Source organism: Ranitomeya variabilis, chromosome 4, assembly GCF_051348905.1.
Source record: "Ranitomeya variabilis isolate aRanVar5 chromosome 4, aRanVar5.hap1, whole genome shotgun sequence".
NCBI lineage: Eukaryota > Metazoa > Chordata > Amphibia > Anura > Dendrobatidae > Ranitomeya > Ranitomeya variabilis.
The window spans coordinates 73,222,456-73,249,558 of NC_135235.1; the positions used below are offsets into that span (position 1 = coordinate 73,222,456).

The 27,103-nt window shown below is 43.5% G+C and overlaps 1 protein-coding gene across 1 annotated transcript in view; it reads right to left on the reverse strand.

Moving 5' to 3' along the window:
- PLPP4 (phospholipid phosphatase 4) overlaps nucleotides 1-27,103 on the reverse strand; it is a 182,808-nt gene that overhangs the window by 2,170 nt on the left and 153,535 nt on the right. The window contains exon 6 of the mRNA XM_077258745.1: nucleotides 2,001-2,171. Coding sequence (XP_077114860.1) covers nucleotides 2,001-2,171 — 171 coding nt within the window. The remainder of the gene's footprint in view (nucleotides 1-2,000; nucleotides 2,172-27,103) is intronic.

Below are 27,103 nucleotides of genomic sequence, written 5' to 3' on the forward strand. Positions count from 1 at the left end.
TTTTACAGGTATACTCCTCGCAGGGAGAAAATGAGGAAAAAAGTATACTTGCACAAGAGCTTTGGAACCCGGGGGAAACAGGGGTGGTAGATAGGGTAGAAAGTTCAAGAATAGCAAACTTATCAGTCCAACAACATCAGAATGTGGTTCTCGGGTTGTGAGCGTTGGTGCCAAGGCCGTGACGCGTATGTGGTCCGGTGTAATCCTGGAGAAGATGGTGTCCTGGATCCTGGTGGTGGCGGTGATTCCTCGTGGTCTGGTGGATGTTTGGCGGGATGAGAAATGACGAGCAGGGTAGAACACAGTCTCTTTCCTTGTCAGAGTCCAGAGACAGGTACAATGGAAAGCAGGTATAACGGGAAACTCCTCACGGCGGGTGTCCCTGATTCCCCATCGGTGCGTGCGCGCATCTATGTCCTGACTGTGTGACTTATCACTCACGGTCAGCACTGTCAGCGGGGACTGGATGCATCTTTGTCAGCAATCTCTGGTAGCAGCTCTCAGTCCCTTCTGGCTTGGGCCTACTCTGTCTGGATTCTCCACAGAAGGAGCCCTGGCACTGCCCTCCTGCTCGCTGCACATTCCCGCTAAGACTGATTGATTTCCCGCATGCTGCAGCTCTTTTCTTAGCCGTGCCCCCTACTCCAGAGTGCAAAGGTCGGTTCGGGGCCTTATGCCTTCCCTGTGCAACCTGGGTGACCATCCTGACAGTTCCGATCGGTCACAGAGTAGGTTTTGCCTGATCCAGGTCTTCTCCTTACATAGGTATGAGGAGGGGCTAAGATGAAGGGACAGAGACAGTTTCCTGCCAAGACATTAGATAAGGTCTAGTGTGCAGCAAAAGCAAACCTAAGGTCTGGACAGTAAGCAGAGTCCTCGAAGTGAGAGGATACAGAGACATTGGATAGCGTGATCCTGAGTTCAGAGGAAGGAAAACTAACAGAAGGTCAGAATGATCAACCGGAGATAGGTCCTGAGGCAGGATGCCTAGCAGTACGGCCCTGAGTTTATAACTCACAGAGGTAACAGACTAGGATGGAGCAAAGAACGTGAGATGAATAGAGTACCCCTGGTGGGAGTTCCATGGCGTCAGCAAGCAGAGAAGCAAAGTATCAGCTATAGCGGCAAACTAGTTCCCTTAAGACGAAAGATGATGCGGAACCGCAGGTTCAAAAAAGTACTCTCACTTAGTGGACTGTTGTAGTGAGCTGAGTGGTGGTAAAGACAATGAAACATGAGGCATGGACAAGTAAACATGAAGAGATAGAGAGACTGTGTGTAACGATGGTCCGTATTGTGAAAGAAACCTTTGCGAAGTTGTGCACCTGCTGTCTATTGTACACAATCCCAAGTTAATATTCAGCAAAAGACTGTTTATTTTTGAGTGGTGGTCTCTCTCATTGAACTGATCAATATCCAGTCATTGCCAGCTGAAGTCATCGACATCATACAGCCTGCAAGAACGTAGCGCCACCGTAGATAAAGTCTGCAAACCCAGCCAGGAACTCCACCTTCATGTAACGTGCCAGGACGTAAGAGACAAGTACCTCTTCCACAGCTACCGCCATGCATCACATTACAATTACAGCAATAAATATAGTTGAAAATGCTCAGTTTCATAAGTTCATAAGTTTGTAGATATAGAAGGTTTTGAAGCCTTTTTTAGGCCTCTGGCTGCAATGGCAACTCATCAATGCCTGTAGGGGACCCTTACAGACTCTAGTCCCTATTGCCAATGACATCTAAAAAGTTAAACATCCTGAACTCTATGCTTTTTCTGTCACCCCGGCTTTTTCAGCAGTAGCCTAGCTGTCAGTCACCACCACAGTCCCATGGTAATTGCACATACACAGCTTCTGAGCCTGTTTGATTAATGTGATGTTCATCAGTTTACTTAACAGAAGGCATTCTATGATATGCATGTGATTCATTCTGCAGACGGGGGCAGAATGTCTTACAATTTGAGTAGAACATCATCGTTATACTTTGTAAGTTCTTACCTTGCCAGTGATGTTTGTAATCACACATCCGTGAAAGTGCGATCATCATAGCACAATACAGAGGAAGGATTGTGGCACAGAGGCGCCAGCTTTTCCCTTGTCCTAATTCTGTAAAACAATGCAATTTCCCTGCCAGGTAGAAAGAGGTGAATCCAAGGCCCGAAAATGCAACTGTGGTAAAAATATTAAAAGACAGAAAAAAGGTAGTGGTATACATAGAAAAATTATTTGAAGACAAACGTGGAGGTTAAATACATTCATAGTCTAGTGAGCAGAAAATCAGTCCAGGTGGATACAGTAAATAATGGCAATTTCATGATGTTCTCATTGGAAGTTGATGGACCCATAAAGGGATGCATTGATGGCAATTTAAAAATATTCTATTTTTCAGAAGAAAAACCATGAAGCCCAAAAATTATATTGTTTTTGTCTAAGGTACTCCACAGCAGTGGCGTAACTAGAGTTTGATGACCCCGATGCAACATTTGGACCTGGCCTCCCTCCCCCTGCATGTAGTCAGATGTATGGGCCTTTGTAGTGTTCAAAATCCTATAAAGACACAAGTGTTCGCCCACCTACCCTTCACTATATAGTAATGTCCCCCATCCTGGGCCCGTTCTGGTATATATGTCCCTATGTACTCTATCCTAGGCCTCTTCCTGGTATATACCGTATATCTCCAAACCTTGGACCTATCCTGGTATATTTGTACTCAAATGTGGTATATACTGTATTCTTGGTATCCTTGGTGTCCTTCTTGGTATTTATGTCCCCCCATCCTGGGTTCCTTTGTGGTATGTATGTCTTCCATCCTGGGCCCCTTCCTGGTATATATGTGCCCCATCCTAGGCCCTTACCTGGTATATATGTCCCCCCATGTCTCCCGTTCAGGCTCTGCATGAAAAAAAATTACTCAAAAACTCCATAAAACATTTTTCCCACCTTCCTATCCTCCCATGACGTGCAGCTTCCTCTTCTGTATTCTGTGCAAATCTTGGCAGCTGACATTGGTGTGCCTGCTATGGTGACGCATGACGTAATCCGACGCCACTACTGGGCACCTCGACATCAGCTGCCGGCCTCTGATTGGCCAGTGGCATGTATTTCAGTGCAGAGTGCTGATGGGTCCCTGCATTGCAACACACTTCAGCTAGATATACGTCCTCGAACGCACATCCAGCTGAAGTAAGTGTCAGCGGGCCCCCTTTCTGCACAGACAGAGGGTTTGACTGTGATCGTTACGCCCCTACTTCACAGACGCATGGAAGTCTCCATACAGGTCCCCAAAAGGTAAAGTGGATCCTTACCCCTCAGACAAACAAAATATTTTCTACTTTTTATTGGAGAGCCACTTTAAGACATTGCTTGACTTTGTCCTTGGGTTAAAAGTACTTTATTATTAACAAAATTAGAGGTTATAGCATTTCTAATCTCTGTCCCAATGTCTTTGCTACTTGCTATATAAGGATAATAAAATCTACCTGGAGGTGCCCCACAGCTGTTCTTTCTATTGTAGAACTCTCTATAGCTCACTTGCTCACTTTATTATGCCAGAGGATAGAGTTTACAAGAATGAGAAGGTCCCCAGAGGATGAGAAAAGGAAATTAATCATCGTCAGGAATCTGGGTTAAGATCAATATGGCATCTCAGCTACAAAAATGTGGGGCACACAATAGCCCATCCGGGGAAAATGTATAATGTACAAGCCGACATTTCTGCACAGGAAGAAATAAACACTGTCACATTTCCAAACACAAGAACGGAATGAACACAATGAAAGTACAGAATTTGAAAATTAAATTTAAAGGAGGTAAAGTTATGATTTATATATATATATATATATATATATATATATATATATATATATATATATATATAAGCTCAGCGCTTAGTGTTTGACCACCTTATCACAGCCGTGCCGTGTGAACACAACCTTAAAGCCCATTGATAAAATAGTAATAGTGAATGTGCGCTATGTATATGTATATATATTGTGGTATAGCGACCCCTGTGGCAGCTAGGGGGCGCTGTGTGTGCAGCGCCCCCACCCGCCGCAGGGCCGAGGGGTACCCGGTACCGGGCCTCTGAGTCTCTGCTCTGGGGTTGTCACGGTGGCTAGGCCCGGTCCGTGACCCTGCTGGTGGGGAGGCGACGTACAGTGGATGATAGAAGTGGATGGTGGTAGTGCGGTGTTGCGGTGCAGTGCCGGTCGCAGTAAATAACAAGGACACAGGGGTGCAGTCTCTTTTACCTTTACTGAAGATCTCTGGGTCCTCAGTCCGGATTCCGGATAACCAGGCTGCGCAAGTCTGGCCGGTCCAATGGCACCTCCAGAGTTCTCTTCGCAGGTGGAAATCTGTGCCTACCTGCTAGCGCTATGTGTTGCGGTCCTTCCCTGCTGTGCTTACGGAAAGTCCCCACAACTGTTGTGTCTGTTTCTTAAGTTCCCTCACAACTCGATTAGATGATGTTCTGCTAATCCTCCGTCCCTCCCTGATGTTACGGTTAGGACGGCACCCATTTGACGGGTAGGCTCGGAGCTCTTCCGGGACCCTAGAGTCGCCCCTCTCCACAAGTTGCCCCCCAAGACTGCATAGGTGATTTAGGTGAGACAGCCCGCCTGAGACTGACTGTCCTGCCGTAGGTTTGAAGTATTGCCTAAAGCTGTATATAGAAATACTTCCTCGGTGTTCCGGCCACCGGTTGTTTGCGCCTCAGTAGGATGTTGCCTCGGTCTGACAGCACGACTCCTACTGGTATTCTCCTTCTTGCTTTGATCTCGTTTCTCACTCAGCACAATATATCTCGCTTCTGATCCTTCCTTAGGGCACCGCCGCTATGCTGAGCAGGCACGGTCCCTTGACGTTCCTTCCTGTAGCCAGGCCTCTGTCAGGGTCCCAACCTGACAGGGGCCCTACCGAATCTTCTCCCACAACACCCTCTGCCACAAGGTGTTGCCTGGTTCCAACCCAGTCAGCTTTCTCTCTAACTTCCTGCCTGACCCCCAGTTTTACCAGTATGTGAGGAGTGGCCTAATGAATAGAACCCTTAGCTCCCCCTGGAGGCCCGGCTGTGAAATGTATTGGTGTCTGTGATACCTGGTCAGATGAACTCCTTCAGTGCCATCAGACGTACCATGGCTCCCCTTAGTGGCGGAGCCACAGTACTGCAACGACCAGGACTCTGGGGCGCTGCACTCCCCCCCGGTTAAATCCAGTACTCCGGGACTGGGAAGAAAACAACAATACAGGTTAGCAAAAGACATACAATTTTGAAAATGCAATAACTATAAGTAAGCTTGAACAGAGCTTCCCTTTATGGGAGGTGAGGACACTTGAACGTTACAAACATAGTTAAACATTATAAATTACAGGCTATAAGTAACTCCTGTTACCCAACCGGGTATTCTACACAGTGCAAAACTTGAACAATAAGTTAACATTGCCTTTAAGGACGTACACTTCCTATCCACTAAAGACTTACTTATAAAACATTATAATATTAATTAACTCTTTTTCTTTAATTCTCCTTCGTTATATCTGCAGGACTGCCTGTCCTAATGGCACCAGACCTACTGCCTCTCCTTTCTTTACAGGACCGCCCCTTTCAGCCCGGGCCTACTGCCTTTTCAACTACTATACACAGTATAGAACATAACATTTACTTTCAGGTTGAAATCATTGAGCCATCCCTGCATGGCTCCTAAGAGGACTCGCTGACTAACCCCGTACGGGTTCACTTTCTGTCCTCAGTCTTCTAGCAACATTATCGAACATTTCTTTACAATAAACTAATGTTCTACATATAACTTTTACATGTAAGCATTACCATCACTTTCTTTTTGTCAAGACATTATTGCTAACTGGTTTAAAGCAATACCACTTTTTAAGTGCAACACGTGAACATCCCCTTTAAGAGGGGACCAAGTCTTTATGAGGTAGCATATCTTCTCAGGCTACCAGTCCGTACTCAGCAAAGGCTCCAGGGCGGTATCTTCGCAAAGAGTCCTTCTTTAAGTAAAACCAGTAGGGAGCACCTTTAAGAAGGTGCAAACTATGTACAAGAAGTTTGTATCATGCACTGTTCATGATTCCAGCAGTTCTTTTCAACAGGAAACAAAAAGTAGAAAAATAACCAAAAAGCAATAGGGATCCCGGGTCAACAAAGGGATCCCTTTAAGCGTTAACCCTGGGCGGGTTTTAGCAGCAAAAAGCAGGGAAACAAACAGTTAACTATGTACAGTTTCAGGTTTCCGAGGTTTAGTTGAACGGCTTCCAGGGCTGCACCTGGCACTTAACCCTTCTTGGCCTGGGAAAGGTGAGGTCCAGGGTTACACCCAGTGCTGTACAAACGCCGTTAATCCGTCTTTCATGTACAGTTAAATCACGCGCAGCGATGGAGGTCTGCGCAGCTTGAGTAGGGGCATTTGCTGCAGCAAAGGTAGCGGCTGCTGCAAGATCAGTCACTGGAACGGAGTCAGCAGCTGTGGCACTAGCAGTCACTGGAGTGGTGTCGGTCGTCGGGGCAGGGTCGTCTTTCATACCTGCTTCAGATGCGGTCCCTCCGATGCCGGTCTGCTCCGTCTCCGCTGGGGTCTGGAACGCTGGTTGCAGGGCCTTGTGCTGCGGCATTGTCATCTCTGCTTGCAGCATACCGCTTTCCGGCAGGGCCTTGCTTTCCAGCTTCGGACCAAGCGAGGCTGCCGACAGACGTCTGGTGAGGCTCCCGATGATGGTCTTCTTCCACCCGGCCTCAGTGCTCAGCTGCGTCTGCAGGAGTTGGTGGGTCAGCTCGTCCGCTCCGATCTGCAGGAGGTCATCGTCAGCTGCGGAGGTCTGGCTGCGGTGCCTCTCTGGGTAGCTGGGGGAGTCCTCGGCTCCGACCCCACGCTCCGGCTCCAGGCGGCTGGCCATGGCGTCCTCCATGTCGTTGACTTCTTCTTCCTGGTCCTTTTCCCGCTCTCTCCTTCGTGGGCGGTTTCGTTTTCTCTGTCTCTGCCCACCATTGAGGATCAGGAGGCGGATCTCGGCTGCTGACGGACACGTCCTCAAGGGGACGAGATATTTAGACTGGGCGGCCATTGTCTTTCGCGCTCTTCAGCTTGTTCACACCCACTTCCACGCCCTTCTTCTTCTCCTGCGCTCTCCTTAGCGCTGTAATGGCGGCGGTTTTGGAGCGAACTTTTGGCGGCAAGTGACAATCCAAAGTCTTTGCAATAAAGTACAGTCCAAGCACAGTAAATCACAGTTCCAAGGCACACATGACCTGATTCTTCAGGCTTAAGTAGATCCTGTTCGTGACGCCAAGTTTTGCAGCGCCCCCACCCGCCGCAGGGCCGAGGGGTACCCGGTACCGGGCCTCTGAGTCTCTGCTCTGGGGTTGTCACGGTGGCTAGGCCCGGTCCGTGACCCTGCTGGTGGGGAGGCGACGTACAGTGAATGATAGAAGTGGATGGTGGTAGTGCGGTGTTGCGGTGCAGTGCCGGTCGCAGTAAATAACAAGGACACAGGGGTGCAGTCTCTTTTACCTTTACTGAAGATCTCTGGGTCCTCAGTCCGGATTCCGGATAACCAGGCTGCGCAAGTCCGGCCGGTCCAATGGCACCTCCAGAGTTCTCTTCGCAGGTGGAAATCTGTGCCTACCTGCTAGCGCTATGTGTTGCGGTCCTTCCCTGCTGTGCTTACGGAAAGTCCCCACAACTGTTGTGTCTGTTTCTTAAGTTCCCTCACAACTCGATTAGATGATGTTCTGCTAATCCTCCGTCCCTCCCTGATGTTACGGTTAGGACGGCACCCGTTTGACGGGTAGGCTCGGAGCTCTTCCGGGACCCTAGAGTCGCCCCTCTCCACAAGTTGCCCCCCAAGACTGCATAGGTGATTTAGGTGAGACAGCCTGCCTGAGACTGACTGTCCTGCCGTAGGTATTGCCTAAAGCTGTATATAGAAATACTTCCTCGGCGTTCCGGCCACCAGTTGTTTGCGCCTCAGTAGGATGTTGCCTCGGTCTTACAGCACGACTCCTACTGGTATTCTCCTTCTTGCTTTGATCTCGTTTCTCACTCAGCACAATATATCTCGCTTCTGATCCTTCCTTAGGGCACCGCCGCTATGCTGAGCAGGCACGGTCCCTTGACATTCCTTCCTGTAGCCAGGCCTCTGTCAGGGTCCCAACCTGACAGGGGCCCTACCGAATCTTCTCCCACAACACCCTCTGCCACAAGGTGTTGCCTGGTTCCAACCCAGTCAGCTTTCTCTCTAACTTCCTGCCTGACCCCCAGTTTTACCAGTATGTGAGGAGTGGCCTAATGAATAGAACCCTTAGCTCCCCCTGGAGGCCCGGCTGTGAAATGTATTGGTGTCTGTGATACCTGGTCAGATGAACTCCTTCAGTGCCATCAGACGTACCATGGCTCCCCTTAGTGGCGGAGCCACAGTACTGCAATGACCAGGACTCTGGGGCGCTGCATGTGTGCTCCTTGAGATATGCATTGAGGCATATATATGGTGTGCAAGGACCTGTGGTGATGTCACGCTCACCTGACTAGCCATGTGACAGTTACCTGGGTGTGGTTACACCTATGTAAAGGAGGTGTGTGGAGCACATGGTGGAATGTGAGTGTTCGTGAGTAAGTGTCCGTCAGGGTGGACACACTTCCGTGTGTCCTGGCAGGACACTGCAAAGTGGCCTGTGTGCTGGACGGTCCCATGTGGGGACAGACGTCCTGGAAGCACACAGTGACCATTCCAGGCTGGAGAGCCTGCGTGCTGGACATAGCACGGACGGTTGGTGTTGGAGGCTCCGGCGAGTGGAGTCATCCTGGAAGCACCTGGAGACCGTAGACCTGGGAAGTCTGTGTTGAGGACCTGGGACTGACCTGAAGTCAGTGTGAGTGAGAAACGTCTGATGGATACCTCTGTGGAGAAGAGGGATCCGGGAAACCTGTGCGGCACCAACAGGTAACGGGAAGGAACCGTGTGACACTGACAGGGGTCAGAGTGAGAGACGTTGTGTATGGGCACCTCGGAGGCCAAGGGGTGTCCAGGAACCCGTAAAGGTTGCCAACGGGTAACGGTCTGAAAACCGTGTATAATGCTGACCGGGGTAAGAGACAAACTGTGGTAAAGATGAATATATGCAGACTGTGTTCAAACTGTTACCAAGTTCCTGTGGATGTGGTTTACATTATGTGAAATAAACCGAAAAGACTTTTTGATAGAAAACCGTGCCCGAGTGCTTTGATTCTGCTGCCAAGCGAGTGTTCCCCAAGACACGTAGTAGGCGCTATGCTACAATATATATGAAAAAAATAGGAATATTTGGTATCACCACATCCGTAAATAACAGTGTGATATATCAAAATATGAAATACGGTAAATTAACCCTCATTATAATTTCCATAGAGAACAAAAAATTAGAAACACCAGAATTGCAGTTCTCCAGTGACCTCATCTCCCTAAAAAAGCAAAAATAGTAAGATCAAAATATCCCATGTACCCCAAAATGATATCAATACAGTTTAAGCTAACAATGCAAAATAGAAGCCCTCACACGGGTCTATCTATGGAAACATTAAGGAGTTATACATCTCATAAATGAAGTCACAAAGCAAAATTTTACTTTTTTTTTTAACAAATTTCCCTTTTTTTCCCACCTCTTTAAAAATATATACAAGTTTGGCATCACCATAATCATCCTGACCTGTAAAATAAGGATGACAGGTCATTTTTGCTGCAAAATGATCATTGTAAAAACAAAACACAAAAAACGGTGGTGGAATCGCTTTTTTTTACCATTTCACTGCAGTTCAATTTTATTTTTCTGCTTGGTGGTACACTCTATGATAAATTAAATGTTGACAAAGAATAGTAAAAATAAAAAAAAGTTATGTTTCTGGGAAGAAGTAGAGGAAAAAAAGCGAAGGCGCAAAAAATGGGAAATTATCCAGTCGTTAAGGGCTTAAATGTTTAAGTGTTATACGTCGGAATATGTTATGTTTCACTGAGGGAATAGGTGGCTGTACACAATGTACATTGCAATCTGGTCTCAGACCACAAAAGCAATTTAAATTGGAGTGATTGGACACTTGGCTTTCTTAGTTTTTCTCTGAAGCAGAAAGCATATTGTAACTTGTAAGGTTCCAATTCAGTAATGAGTGGCATATGGTTTCTAATTAGCCCAAACATATGTAGCTAAATAAATAAGTAAAGGGAGTTAGAGGCACAATTGCTTTGCTTCTCCCTCATCTGTTGCATGGTCTGTGGTCACAGCAGTTCCATTATCACTAGTGGTGAGCGAATATACTCGTTACTCGAGATTTCTCGAGCAGGCTCGGTGTCCTCCGAGAATTTTTTAGTGCTCTGAGATTTAGTTTTTTTTTGCCGCAGCTGAATGATTTACAGCTACTAGCCAGCTTGATTACATGTGGGGATTGCCTAGCAACCAGGCAACCCCCACATGAACTTATACTGGCTAAAAGCAGTAAATCATCCAGCTGCGGCAAGAAAAACTAAATCTCCGAGTACTAAAAAATACTCGGAGGACACCCGAGCATGCTCGAGAAATCTTGAGTAACGAGTATATTCGCTCATCACTAATTATCACCCTATCCCTACAATATATGTAGCAACAGCTAAAACTTATTTTCCAAACTTTTGATTTGCCAATCTGATACAGAAATATTCTTCAAAGATCAGTTACATTCATTCCATGCAACGTACATGTGCTATAAAGCTGCTGTCACATGGAAATGTTCCTGTCGCAGGAAAAACAACCCCTATTATTTCTCCTGCTATAGGGGGATGGCCCTAGTCACTATTCTCCACGTAGTGCCACCACCATGAGCTTCATAGATGTCTTTGCAGACCAGCAATCACAGTGACCTAATGGTGCTGAACAGATGTCAATCAAGCATGTGTGGGTGGTGTGAACAGTTGAAGGGATTTTTCACTGTCAGTAATTTGTACATCATTGGTGGTGTCTACAGAGCACTCACCAGGTCTAGATTTGCGTCTCAGACGTTGCTGCTGTCTTGTCAACACACTGACACCAGTCCCTGGACTCAACAGCTCAGCAGCAGTGACAAGGAGCTGGACCCTTGGAGAGTGAGTTTTTTTTCTATTATTTCTAACCAAGGCATGCCGCTGGTGTGCAGAATGCCAAGAGAGGATGTGCACAAGGCATCTACTATGTGCCTGCATAGTTTTGGTAACAGGAGACACTTCAGGAAAATATTGTTGTTGTTTTTCTTGAAACATCTTTTTTGTTGTCTTTTTACCAGTTTTGGAGTGTCTTTGCTGCCGGGGTCTTTTTAAATTTTTTACTTATATAGTAATGGCGTCTATCAAGCAAAAGCCAGTCTGAAGAATGGACTGGTCACTTCTTATAGCCGCTTCACAGCTTTCCAAGACTAAAGTGTTGGAACAAAGTTTCAAAGAACTGAACATATGCACAACAAGTCATTTTGACATGACAGTGAATATTTCAGTGCTTGAAACCCACCTGAAAAAGACGCTGTGTGCACATACCCTTAAAATGTGGAGAGTAGGAGCACTAACCTGGAATTAACCTGGTGTTCTTGCAGACTCATTTACTTAAAAATTCAAAGTTGGCTTTCTCATATATACTATATATACTACAGTATATATGAGAAAGCCAACTTTCAATTTTTAACATAAAAAAACATATAAAAAGTATGGGTTTGGACTTAAAAGTACTTCTCATGTTTCTCACTAAATTAGAATATCATCAGTTAATTTATTTCGGTTCTTCAACACAAAAAGTGAAACTTGTATATTATATAGAGTCATTACAAACAGAGTGATCTATTTCAAGTGTTTATTTCTGTTAATGTTGATGATTATGGCTTACAGCCAATGAAAACCCAAAAGTCATTATCTCAGTAAATTAGAATACTTTATAACATCAGCTTGACAAATGATTTTAAAATCCGAAATGTTGGCCTACTGAAATGTATGTTCAGTAAATGCACTCAGTACTTGGTCGGGGCTCCTTTTGCATCAATTACTGCATCAATGTGACGTGGCATGGAGGCGATCAGTCTGTGGCACTGCTGAGGTGTTATGGTAGCCCAGGTTGCTTTGATAGCAACCTTCAGCTTGTCTGCATTGTTGGGTATGGTGTCTCTCATCTTCCTCTTGACAATACCCCATAGATTCTCTATGGGGTTAAGGTCAGGCGAGTTAGCTGGCCAATCAAGCACAGTGATACTGTTGTTTCTAAACGAGGAATTGGTACTTTTGGCAGTGTGGACAGGTGCCAAGTCCTGCTGGAGAATTAAATTTCCATCTCCAAAGAGCTTGTCGGCAGAGGGAAGCATAAAGTGCTCTACAATTTCCTGGTAGATGGCTGAACTGACTTTGGTCTTGATAAAACACAGTGGATCTACACCAGCAGATGACATGGCTCCCCAAACCATCACTGATTGTGGAAACTTCACACTAGACCTCCAGCAGCTTGGATTGTGGCCTCTCCACTCTTCCTCCAGACACTGCGACCTTGATTTCCAAATGAAATGAAATGCAAAATGTACTTTCATTGGAAAACAACACCTTGGACCACTGAGCAACAGTCGTTATTTTTATCCTTGGCCCAGGTAAGACGCTTCTGGCATTGTCTATTGGTCATGAGTGGCTTGACACAAGTAATTCGACACTTGTAGCCCCTGTTCTGGATACGTCTATGTGTGGTGGATCTTAAAGCAATGACTCCAGAAGTAGTCCACTTCTTGTGAATCTCCCCCAAATTGTTGAATGTCCTTTTTTTTAACAATCCTTTCAAGGTTGCGGTTTTCCCGGTTGCTTGTGCACCTTTTTCTACCACACTTTTTACTTTCACTCAACATTCCATTGATATGCTTGGATACAGCAATCTGTGAACAGCCAGCTTCTTTAGCAATGACCTTTTGTGGCTTACCCTCCTTGTGTAGTGTGTCAATGACTGCATTCTGGACATAAGTCAAGTCAGCAGTCTTCCCCATGATTGTGGAACCTACAGACTAAGCGACATTTTTAAACGCTTAGGAAGCCTTTGCAGGTGTTTTGTGTTAATTATTCTAATTTACTGAGATAATGACTTTTGGGTTTTCATTGGCTATAAGCCATAATCATCAACATTAACAGAAATACACACTTGAAATAGATCACTCTGTTTGTAATAACTCTATATATGAGTCTCACTTTTTGCATAAATTAACTTTTTGATGATATTCTAATTTAGTGAGAAGCACTTGTATCTTCTTTAATGCTCCCCTTTGAGCTAATTATTTAGGCAACCCTAAAGCTCCAGAAAGGCTCTCGAGCATGGCAAAAGTGAAACTTCCCATATGGCAATAGTGGAGGAAAGCATGTGTTGTGAAGTGTTGTGAACTGTATCATGGCAGCCAACTAAATATCACACTGTATTTCTGCTATACAATCTTCAGTGCAACATGTAATAATCGTAGCCATGTACTCTTTATGACAATCTAACTTTTCAGTTTCCGCTTTGTTAATTCCATTATGAACTACAGTATATTACATTTTTTACAATACAAGCCCGGATATTATTCTTCTTGTAACCTTTAGCACTTTTACTGCAAAGGATGGTTTTTTCATAACGCTGCAGGTATCCACATATGGTGTTTTTCTTTATTGCCTACATTACCAAGAATATTATTCTATTAATTCTAAAAATACTACCTTTTTTAATAACTAATATTTCTTGTTCCAAAGATTAATTTTGTCTCAGAAATCATTATAACATAATTATGGGTTTAAGTGGAAAATCATAGATAATTTATACTGTCTTTTAATATTCTGACATGTTTCAGTGAAAACTAGCAACAGAAACAGAAGAAAAGTAGAAGAATGGAACACAAAGCAGTTATAGCTAAACACAGTACCATACAGAGTCATAGTTAAACTGTTAGTACCTTTCTGGTAAAATTGAACAAATAAACTAAAACTAATCGCCTGGACAAAAATGATGGTACCATTAACTTAATTTTTTTCTTGCACAACCTTTTGACCCAATCACTGCAAACGATTTCTGAAACTCTCAATGAGACTTCTGCACCTGTCCACTGCTCTGCAACATCGGACACAACAAAATAACACAATATGCAGGGCCGTATTTAGGGTTTCTGCTGCCCTAGGCACTTTTAGTGCTGCCTCCCCCTTTGGTGAGTATGACACTATCGGCAGTGACTTTAGCAAGAATCGCTGATGTGAAAGTCGCCTTTTGCAGCAGATCCGGCAGTTTTTCTGCATGTGCCGTGTAACGGATCACTTACAGCAACACTGTGTTCGGCCTCATTCATTCCCTATGGGATTTGTGGCACTTGCCATGATCTGGCAAATGCGGTACCATACCTCCCAACTTTTGAAGAAGGGAAGGAGGTTTAAAGTGTGCGTCGTGGCAAATTTTAGGCCACGCCTCTGACCACACACATTTCACAACTAGTCACACCCATATCCACGTCCCAACCACAGCCATTTAGCACTGCTGATCACACTGTTTTATATACAATAATTATAAATGAAACAATATGGCCACAGTGCTCCATACTGTATAATGGCCACACATGATGCTCCATACTGTATAATGACCACACATGATGCTCCATACTGTATAATGGCCACACATGATGCTCAATACTGTATAATGGCCACACGTGATGCTCCATACTGTATAATGGCCATTGGCCACACATGATGCTCCATACTGTATAACGGCCACACATGATGCTCCATACTGTATAATGACCACACATGATGCTCCATACTGTATAACGGCCACACATGATGCTCAATACTGTATAATGGCCACACATGATGCTCCATACTGTATAACGGCCACACAGTGCTCCATACTGTATAATGGCCACACACAGTTCTCCATACTGTATAATGGCCACACATGATGCTCAATACTGTATAACGGCCACACATGATGCTCGATACTGTATAATGGCCACACACAGTTCTCCATACTGTATAATGGCCACACATGATGCTCAATACTGTATAACGGCCACACATGATGCTCGATACTGTATAATGGCCACACACAGTTCTCCATACTGTATAATGACCCCCCCTCCTGTATGCATGGCTCATATTCCCCCCTGTATGCATGGCTCATATTCACCCCCCCTGTATGCATGGCTCATATTCCACCTCCCCCTGTATGCATGGCTCATCTCTCCACCCCCCCTTGTATGCATGGCTCATCTCTCCACCCCCCCACCCCCGTATGCATGGCTCATAATTCCCCCCCCCTGTATGTATGGCTGATGGCCCATATTCCCCCGTATGCATGGCTCACAATTCCCCCCCCTGTATGCATGACTGATGGCTCATAATCCCCCCCTGTATGCATGGCTGATGGCTCATATTCCCCTGTATGCATGGCTCATAATTCCCCCCCCTGTATGCATGGCTGATGGCTCATATTTCCCCCCTCCTGTATGCATGGCTGATGGCTCATATTCCCCTGTATGCATGGCTCATAATTCCCCCCCTGTATGCATGGCTGATGGCTCATAATTCCCCCCCCCATGTATGCATGGCTGATGGCTCATACTCCCCGGTATGCATGGCTCATCTCTCCACCCCCTCCCCCGCACCTTCTCCCATCTTGCATGGCTCGGGCGGCTTACCTTCCTCCTTCACCCCCCCCCGCCCCCCGTCCCTCATACTCACCTGTCAGCTGTCCCACACACCACACGGCTGCGCCGACATCCTCCCTCTGGCTCTGTCCCACCGCAGCGCCTTCTTCCTGAGTGAGCGGTCATGTGGTACCGCTGATTAAGGTCATGAATATGCGCATATTCATGACCTTAATCAGCGGTACCACATGACCGCTCACTCAGGACGCGCTACAGACGCTGAGACCAGGCATCGCTGGAGCAGGGTGAGTATTGTCTTCAAGGAGGGAGGGTGGGACTCGGAGGCGGGCGGGGGCGGTTTGGTGGGGGGGCGGGGGGGGCGCTCGCGTTTGTGACCCGGGACTATAAAAAAAAACAAAAAAAAAACCTTGCTCAGGTGCCGCCCCCCGCAATGTCGCCGCCCTAGGCACGTGCCCTCGAGTGCCTAGTGGCAAATATGGCCCTGACAATATGTAGCAGGGGCACATTCAGTGTCAGACTGGGGAGCAAACAGCCCACCAGTAACATCAACTCCAGGTCCGCACTTTTTAGCTACACGCATATATGACTTTATTCTCATTTACAAATTCCTATGGCAATAAACTGGGTGGATTGTTAAATGAATAAGATGCCGCCTCTGTCTATACATAGTGATTCAAGTATATTGTACCAAGTGCTGTTCATACAGGAGGGTGGTGGCCCACCAGAGGATTCTCGTGTTCTGCTGTGGGCCAGTCCGAACCTGGGCACATTTATAAGATTATGTGAGCACATGAACATTTTTTAACACATCCAATTGTGGAACTTATCATTATTATAATAGCTATTGATTAAAATGTACTTTAATCATGGGAAAACCCACTTTAAAGCCAGGGTCATGCGAGTGAAAAAAAATCAACCCATTTTCATCCAGAATATGTGTATGAATTTCATCCATAGTGTTATCTATGTGTTTTACGTCTGTGTGGAATCCGTATTTATAAGTCAACATTTTAAAATGTACTTGATCAAATACATTTTGCTAGATTAATGATGACCATGTATCCATAAAAATCAGATGCTGTACAAATGTTCCATATGGGATCCAACTTGTTTTTCGCACCCAAAGACTTGAATGGGAAAGTCTCATTTGATATCTGGAAGAGAATATCGCACATTAACATTGATCAGCCTGGTCTCCGATGATTACGCAGACAGCACACGTCGGTATTACATGCTTGTTGAATAAGCCCATCCATGTGACACGTTCATGTTGGACAGCACACAGATACATAGAGTGAAATTGAACCATAAACACATCAGTTTTAAAAGAGTGTCCATGTCTCCGGTTCGTGAGACGTAGAGGATGTCCTATTCTAATTAGTTTTGTGGATCAGCTATTAAGGTCTGTGGGAATCTGCGTAAAACTGATGAAATGGGGAAGTCATACTTTGTACTTCTAAGTTCAATCCATTTTTAACTGATCCATTGGTAAGAGTCAATGGATAGCCAAATGTTTAGACAATCTACCTGTTTAAGTTAAAAAAAGGATGAAAAACCCCAAAAGCAACTAAGATGACTCCTGAAAAAATAATCAGTCGAGCAGGCAGCCCCAGCACTCAGCTATGCAGACAAGCACATGGAGCTGCCATGGAAGATGTCAAGTCTGCAATTTCTGGACGTGACTTGCCCAAGCTTAGTATGGGCATCTGAACCCGGCCTAAGGCTGCATTTGCACATGCTCACACAGATATACAAATCCAGCCTTAAGCCGGATTTGGACAGCCATGCTAAAGTTTGGGCCAGTCAGGTACACAAATTGTGTACGTGACATTCTGCATGTGCAGGTCCAGGTTCTATCATCAGCCTGTTTTTCTCGGTTCTATGATTCCATCAGATGTGTGAATACATCCATTCTACTTTATAGGTCTGAGTTCTGTCTGTTAAAAAAAATTGGCCCACACTTGGACACTTCACAGAGATTTGTGATAGCAGTCTTAAACCAAATTTACTCTGGCTACTTACACTGGCTAATGCTCTTTTTTAGATAGTCGAGGATGGTAAACAGGTTGCCAATCAACAATTGAAAGAGAAAAATGCTTGTTTGTAGGGCGAAATTAATCTAAGCAGCACATCACCCTGTGTAAAGAACATTGGCAGGCCATGGACACAGAACAATCTATTACTGATCATTCTGTGTGCATAAAAAATGTGTTCCGCCAAATGTCGGGTGGTGCAAGCCCTGCCCTGAGAATGGGACAAATTCATGATCTGAAGCTTTCTTACTTTTTATATTTTCAGGGGAAGCAAACGAAGCTACATCACATTCTTCGCAGGTCCACAAATTTATGGCACCATCATCATGTTCTCTGCATAAAAGACAAGTTGGTCTGGTGCTGACGGCTCAGATAAAATGAAACTCTTTAATCACAAGTAAAGAAGATCAAAACAATCTCCGAGTAATTATCAGCCGCTGATAATGAACAATTTCAATCCAAAAGACTGGCCTTGATTACAAAGCTCTTGAAGCTACGGAATGACACAAATTGTCTTGTCACCTCCGGGAAATTAGTCATTTTTTCATATCACTTAGCATTGTGATGCCATGGGATGATAAATGTGCTGACACATACAGCGGTTCTGCTTTCCTATTTATCTAAGCAACAGGTTCGGCTCCGGCAGTGAAGCCGAAATCCTCCTAATAACCTACCTCACACCATGTACCACTTTGTCCTTGTCACCAGGCTACAGATCCGGCAGTTGGAGGATTCAGCGCTCAGTTTTAGTGAAATGGTTAAGTGGTGGCCAATAATTTATATCTCCATAAAATGAGGACAAAATTGATTTAACGGAAATTGTTTTTACCACCACAGCATATGAGAAAATTGTTACCAAACAACCAAAAAGATAAAGCTAATCCCAACATTATAAGTTATCATCTTCTTACAGGGTAGGTGACAACTCACTGATCGGTGAAGGTCCAACCAATGGGACCCCCACTATCTGAGAACAGGGATCAGAGATTCACTGGAGAGGTGACAGTGAATGTGCGGCACTGCTCTAGCCATTCTCTATAGGACTGCCAGAGATAGTAAAAGATGAGGGCTGGACTTGGCTATCAGTACCACGGACAATGAGTGGAATGGTGATTCTGATTATCATTCTATTCCAGTGTGGCGTTCACAGCCCCATCCTCAGTACTAATATGGGTCCCAATAGGCGGACCCTCACCGCTCAGCAAGTTATCACTTATCACGTGGAAATGTTGGTATCTCTTTTCTGCTCATTCAGAAAAGCTACTTTTAGTATATCTTAAACCTATGTTTTCTCAAGGCTTAAGAGCCCAGTGGGCAACAAAAAGGAAAATCCAAAAATCAGGCCCTCACAACTTTAGTATTAAATTAATGCACAAGTTCACAAATATGTTATATGGCCAATATATTACGCTAATATGCAAACTTAAACATACAAAATGTGTCAGCACACTGCAAATAATGAATACATCAACTCCAATATGTGAAAGTTAAAGACGTAAGGTACTGGTTTACAAAAGTACAAAAACCATCCAACCACATTAAGTTGTACCTACATATGGATTTTTTTTAATCACTGATGTTCTACCTTTCCACATTCCGAACCAGGCCTCAACTGAACTGGAGAAGTGAAAGGAAACCAAATACACAGCTCGCATCTTAAACCTTGCCTAGGAAAGATGGGCGGATAAAGGTGCAAAATGTAGGACCCAGATATCAAACCCATACCAGAGCAACTTTTATGTCAGTATGCCGTAAAACCGCCCTAAAGGGGACATGTCATGATAAACATGCAACCAACCTCCATAAAGCATGTTATACAGCAAGAGCGGCTGATTGATATACAGTTTTGTGCAAAAATGATTCAGTACATCTCAAATCTCTGCTTTCTCAAGGTTTAAAAGTTCAGTGGGCTTATTAACAGACTGACATAACAGCAGAGAAGAACATTTACCATCTGTTTATCAATATATGTGTAAGTCACTTTGCCATTACTAAGGCTGTATTTTTGATAAAGAACTTGAAATAGGTCACTTATGTTCCTAGTAGACCTCAGAGTGTTAATATGTTGTTTCAGGGCAATTGGAAAACCTGCGAGTAGCTGCAAATTTTGAAAAATTTACTACATCTGGTGAATTTCAAAAGATTCAATCGTCTTCTCTATATAACACAATTTGTCCATACAGAGTATATGAGTTATCGATGTTATTCAGTCATCATATATAAATGCAGCCGTGGCAATCCATTCCAAAAACAAGAGAACTTATTCCTTGAGCTTACATGACAATGTCTATTAAAGATAAGTAATCTTCAGAATACATTGTGATCAACCCTAACACAGCGTGAATTGGTGGAAACTTTGTCAGAATCTTCCTTGATGCCAGGAATAGATAAAGTATTTCTATGGACCTGTTGATGTGAAATGTTAGACTTCCAACTCCATGCCTCTCTACAGAGGGCACATACAGCCCTTCATATTTGGTGTGCCTGGTGTCGTACCACTAGAAGACATCCATCCAATTCTAATCTGCCCTGCAGCTATCTGTGTGCTCGTGTTACCCTCACTGCTAAAGGGAAACACTGAATTAAATTTCAGAACAGATACCAAGGCAGTGAGCATCTCTGATCAATTTTACCCTGTGGAGATATATACTACAACGCTGTGAAGTGCCGTGTGTGTACTGTAATAAGCAATACGCTTATATAAACAGAAATCTTACAAGTCCAGAAAAGGTGTAGGAAATGATATTAGCAGTTATTGCATGGTGCAGATGGAAAACAAGACAAAATATTGTAATGTTTCCACATATATACTGTATACACAGTACAGACCAAAAGTTTGGACACACCTTCTCATTTAAAGATTTTTCTGTATTTTCATGACTATGAAAATTGTACATTCACACTGAAGGCATCAAAACTATGAATTAACACATGTGGAATTATACACTTAACAAAAAAGTCTGCCGGTGTTTAAACTGGGGTGCTGACCCTGAACAGAAACATAGACTTCCTGGAGAAGTCCGTGCCCGAACTGTAGGTATTCGGTACAGACCCGAACTTTATTGTTTGCTTTCGCCCATCTCTAATCTTCACTTCATGGCTGAGTTGCTGTGGTTCCTAAACGCTTCCACTTTTCAATAATAACACTCACACTTGGTCAAGGAGTATTTAGAAAGGAAGAAATTTTTGTCAGTTGACTTGTTACACCAGTAAAGTTCCATTACAGGACCACGCTCGTATCAGTGAGGTCGGCTAAATGATTCATGTTTTCATAAATGTTAGTAAAGATTGCATTCTGATATATGCTACTGCACAGTCGCCGCCATCTTGATTGAGACAATTTTTTCCCCCACAATACTATAGGACTAAAGAATAAATGCATATATGCATATGAGGCACTGCATCGTGCTACAGCACAGCCAATGGCGCTATTTTGATGAATTTTAATTTTTTTTGTAACCACACAATATGATATGCAGCATGTAAAATAGGGGTCAGGTTACCGAGGGATCAGTGACCTGTCATAAGCCTTACAGATGAATATGTAAGCAGAGGACCACATGAAGACCCTCACAGGCCCTGGAGCACGAGGATCTCACTAACTGAAAATTACAAATAAAGATGAAACAACAATCACAAGATCACCCAAGGTATCATTTTAGGCTTCTTTCACACTTCCGTCTTCCAAATCTGCACAGGATCCGTCAAGACGATGAAATGACGGATCCTGTGCAGATTGTGGAAAACATGTGCACTGGGCCCTTCTTTCTGACGGACCCGTCGAGCCTATGTGCACCTATTGTGTATGCGTCTTCGCAGCGGTTAAAAAACCAGGTTAAAAAAAATAAAAAATCATAGTATTCTCACCTACAGGCGTTCCCGCGCAGCGATGCTCCCAGCAGCTAGCGTTCCTAGTAATACATTGCGAAATCTCGCGAGAAGTCGCGGTCTCGTGAGAGCGCGACTTCTTGCGAGATTTTGCAATGTATTACTAGGAAGTAACGCTAGCTGCCGGGAACATCGGTGACGCTGCGCTGGAACGCCGGTGGGCGAGAATATTGCGATTTTTTATTTATTTTTTAATTATTTTTAACATTATATCTTGTTACTATTGATGCTGCATAGGCAGCATCAATAGTAAAACGAGAAACAGAGCGAGCGAGAGAGAATTTCCCTGACGGGAAATTCTTCCACGCATGCTCTCTTTGAAAAGGACCAGTCGCTGGATTCCTGCTTTTCACAGGCAGCGACGCATCCTACGCCCATAGGCTACTATTGTAGCCAGTGACGGGCAGCGCAGGATGCATCGCTGACCGATTTTCCGACGTGCAGAAAAAACGCTCCTCTGAACGGTTTCTCTGCCCGACGGACCATTTTTTATGCAGGATCCAGTGAAAGGCGGATGAAACGGATGGACATCCGTCACAATCCATCGCTAATACAAGTCTATGGGAAAATGCAGGATCCTGCAAATTTTTTTTGCAATTCTCAAAAAACGACGGATTGTGACGGGAGCTGAAAGACGGAAGTGTGAAAGAGGCCTAAATCAGTATAATAGCGCCTACCTGACACCGTATGTAGTTTACTTTGCAAAAGCCTGATGACATGATCGCTTTAAATGTTAATTTTTTCCTTCCACATTCCATTAATTCCTGTGAAGCACCTGAAGGGTTAATAAACTTCTTCAATGTGTTTTTGAGGGGTGCAGTTTTTAAAATGGTTTCACTTTTGGGTATTTTCTGTCATATATGCCCCTTAAAGTCACTTCAAAGGTGATGTAGTCCCTTAAAAAAGGTTTTTGTAAATTTTCCTAACGGAAAAATTATGTTTTGAAAATTGTGCTAAAGTAAAGGAGACATGCGAGAAATGTTATTTAACTATTTTGTGTGACATATCTCTATGATTTAAGGACATTAAAATTAAAAGTTTGAAAATTGCAAAATGTCTACTTTTTCCCCCCAAATTTCAAATTTTTTTCACCAATAAACTAAAGTCATATCGAACAAATTTTACCACTATCATGAAGTAACATATGTCACGAGAAAACAGTCTCAGAATCAGTTTGATACATTGACGTGTTCCGAAGTTATTACCAAATAAAGTGACAGTGGTCAGAATAGTAAAACTTGGCCTGGTCGAGAAGGTAAAAATAGGCTTGGGTGGTAAAGGGTTAAAATATGGACAGTAATTATATGCAATAAAAAATATCGTTCCTCATAATCGTGGCTAAATATAAGTAATAAATGTGACTTTCACTGAACCAATCACAGTACGGTAATTTCTATATATGAGTAAATGTTTTTCTGGAAGTTCTGTATTTTTGTAACATACGAGTCTTTTTTTCCCTAGTGATCATTGACCCGAAAGTCAGTGTCAGTTTGCAAGCTTTGAACAAAGTTGTTATTGCATAATGTTTTGTGAAGCCTTTCTCGGCACTGTTATGTATGATTTAGACAAGGTTGGACAGACCTTGCTTTGATATATTCTTCCCATGATATCAATATATCACTGGGCACATTTTTTATTATTACACCCATTGTGAGCTTCAAAGATATAAGGCGAGTGGAGAAAGCATGTTAATAATTAATATCTTCCTCATGTGGAGCTCTGACAGCATAATGTAATAACAGAAGAGGAAAAAATGCCTGCCCTCCGGTGCTGCAGAGGATATTCACAAGGAACATGGTGTGTAAGTCATGAATTGTAATGTTGTTTTACGTGAAATCTGTGTAGTATATGAGTAATAATGGATGTACGCACAAAGAGGATGATCTCAGGGATGAGAAAAACACAAAGTTATGCAAATCAATGATATTAACATGACGAATGTCGTGTATTTGGATATACACCATATGGACCTAAGTATTAGATGCCTACACATTCCACCTGCAGGGGCTTTTATCATGTCTCATTCTAAATCCATACACATTAACATTGAACTGAAGCTTCTGGCTCACTATCTCCCGTTCTAGCTTATTATAAAAGTGTTGGCTGGGTTTGAGGTCCAGGCTCTGCACAGCCAGTCAAGTTCTTCCACTCCAATCTCACCCAACCATGCCGTTAGGGACCTTGCTTTGTGCACTGGGCATCACAGAAAATCCATTATCGATCCTCTACCAAAGGTTACAATTGGCACAATGCAATCAAGCAAGTAATGTTTTGGCAATTTGTCAAACTAGATTTGTACATCAAATTTCTGGATAGAAAAGCACAATCCATCCCTCCATAAAACAATCCAGAGTCCAGCGGTGGTTGCTTTACACCACTCCATCTGACACTTGACATTGTGCTTGGTGATATAAGTCTTGCATGTAGACATGAAGGTCCCAGTGGGAGCACAGTTTATGTGCTGGTGCTAATGCGAGAGGAGGTTTGGGCTCCGCAGTTATGGAGTCAGCAGAGCGTTAGTGACTTTTATACATTATGCTCTTCTGCACTCAATGACCCGCGCTCTTTAACGTCATGTGGTCTCCATGGCCAAGTTGTTGCGGTTCCTTTCCTTACTTTTAAATAATACGACCCACAGGTGATGGTGGATTAGAGGGAAGAAAGTTAATGACCGCGCTGGGATCACTGAGCTCTTTAGAACGAGTAATTCTTCACACTTGGTAGTAAAGGCAGACGGCATGGCGAGAGGCTGGATGTTATACACTGGGGGCAATGGGACTGAACAAAGAACCTGGGTGTAATAATTAGTGTAGTAAGTTTAGCACCAATCTGAATAACATTGACCAGTTGATCACTACAAGTGTATGGCCTAGGAAAGTATAGGCGGAAAAGTTCCAGAACAGATTATTGACCTGTTAATGAATTATTAGGAATTAAAACTGATTATAGAATAATTTAATAAAAAAACCTACACAGTGAGTATATGGTACCGTATAGACATACGGATGCATATATTGCACATAGGCTCAGATAAAAAAGTAAACTGTGAGGTGTTTAGGATATAACATATCGCAGCAGACTTTGCTTTCCTATACAGATAAATATAACTATATTGAAAACAATCTGCCCGGCGACAGGCAAAATGGACCCTTTTATGACATTTGAGTAGTAAACGGTTGCCTATGGATATGCTAGGAGTATGTACTGAGAACTTTTCCTTCTATGAACTTAGCACTAAAATGTTATGTGATCGTAGCCCAACAGGTTTCCAAAGAGTTGGTAAAAAAAAGTGGAAAAACTGCATAAAATTATACAGTGGGGGAAATAAGTATTTGATCCCTTGCTGATTTTGTAAGTTTGCCCACTGACAAAGACATGAACAGTCTATAATTTGAAGGGTAGGTTAATTTCAACATTGAGAGATAGAATATCGAAAATAAAATCCAGAAAAACACATTGCATAAACTATATAAATTTATTTGCATTTTGCTGTGAGAAATAAGTATATGATCCCCCTACCAACCATTAAAAGTTCTGGCTCCTACAGAACAATTAGATGCTCCTAATCAACTCGTTACCTGCATTATAGACAGCCGTCTTACAAAGTCACCTTTATAAAAGACTCCTGTCCACAGACTCAATTAATTAGTCAGACTCTAACCTCTACAACCTGGACAAGACCAAAGAGCTTTATAAGGATGTCAGGGACAAGATCATAGACCTGCACAAAGCTGGAATGGGCTACAAAACCATAAGTAAGACGCTGGGTGAGAAGGAGACAACTGTTGGTGCAATAGTAAGAAAATGGAAAAAATACAAAATGACTGTCAATCGACATCGATCTGGAGCACCATGCAAAATCTCACCTCTTGGTGTATCCTTGATCATGAGGAAGGTGAGAGATCAGCCAAAATGTACATGGGGGAACTTGTTAATGATCTCAAGGCAGCTGGGATGACAGTCACCAAGAAAAGCATTGGTAACTCTTTACGCTGAAAAGGTTTAAAATCCTGCAGTGCGTGCAAGGTCCCCCTGCTCAATAAGGCACATGTGCAGGCCAGTCTGAAGATTGCCAATGAACACCAGGACAATTCTGTGAGTGATTGGGAGAAGGTGCTGTGGTCAGATGAGAAAAAATTTAGCTCTTTGGCATTAACTCAACTCGCAGTGTTTGGAGAAAGAGAAATGCTACCTATGACCCAAAGAACACCATCCCCACTGTCAAGCATGGAGGTGGAAGCTTTCTGTTTTGGGGGTGTTTCTCTGCTAAGGGCACAGGACTACTTCACCACATCAATGGGAGAATGGATGGAGCCATGTACCATAAAATCCTGAGTGACAACCTCCTTCCCTCCGCCAGGATATTAAAAATGGGTCATGGCTGGGTCTTCCAGCAAGATAATGACCCAAAACATACAGCCAAGGCAACAAAGGAGTGGCTCAAAAAGAAGCACATTAAGGTCCTTGAGTGGCCTAGCCAGTCTCCAGACCTTAAACTCATAGAAAACGTATGGAGGAAGTTGAAGCTCCGAGTTGCCAAGCGACAGCCTCAAAATCTTAATGATTTAGAGATGATCTGCAAAGAGGAGTGGACCAAAATTCCTCCTGATATGTGCGCAAACCTAATCATCAACTACAAAAAAAGTCTGACTGCTGTGCTTGCCAACAAGGGTTTTGCCACCAAGTATTAAGTCTTGTTCGCCAGAAGGATCAAATACTTATTTCTCACTGCAAAATACAAATAAATGTATATCATTTATACAATGTGATTTTCTGGATTTTATTTTTGATATTCTATCTGTCAGTGTTAAAATTAATCTACCCTTAAAATTATAGACTGTTCATGTCTTTGTCAGTGGGCAAACTTACAAAATCAGCAAGGATCAAATACTTATTTCCCCCACTGTATGAGGATATGTGAACAGATTTCACAACATACAGTCATGGCCAAAAGTATTCACACCCTTGCAATTCTGTCAGATAATACTCAGTTTCTTCCTGAAAATGATTGCAAACACAAATTCTTTGTTATTATTATCATCATTTAATTTGTCTTAAATGAAAAAACACAAAAGAGAATGAAGCAAAAAGCAAAACATTGATCATTTCACACAAAACTCCCAAAATGGGCCAGACAAAAGTATTGGCACCCTTAGCCTAATACTTGGTTGCACAACCTTTAGCCAAAATAACTGCGACCAACCGCTTCCGGTAACCATCAATGAGTTTCTTACAATGCTCTGCTGGAATTTTAGACCATTCTTCTTTGGCAAACTGCTCCAGGTCCCTGATATTTGAAGGGTGCCTTCTCCAAACTGCCATTTTTAGATCTCTCCGCAGGTGTTCTATGGGATTCAGGTCTGGACTCATTGCTGGCCACCTTAGAAGTCTCCAGTGCTTTCTCTCAAACCATTTTCTAGTGCTTTTTGAAGTGTGTTTTGGGTCATTGTCCTGCTGGAAGACCCATGACCTCTGATGGAGACCCAGCTTTCTCACACTGGGCCCTACATTATGCTGCAAAATTTGTTGGTAGTCTTCAGACTTCATAATGCCA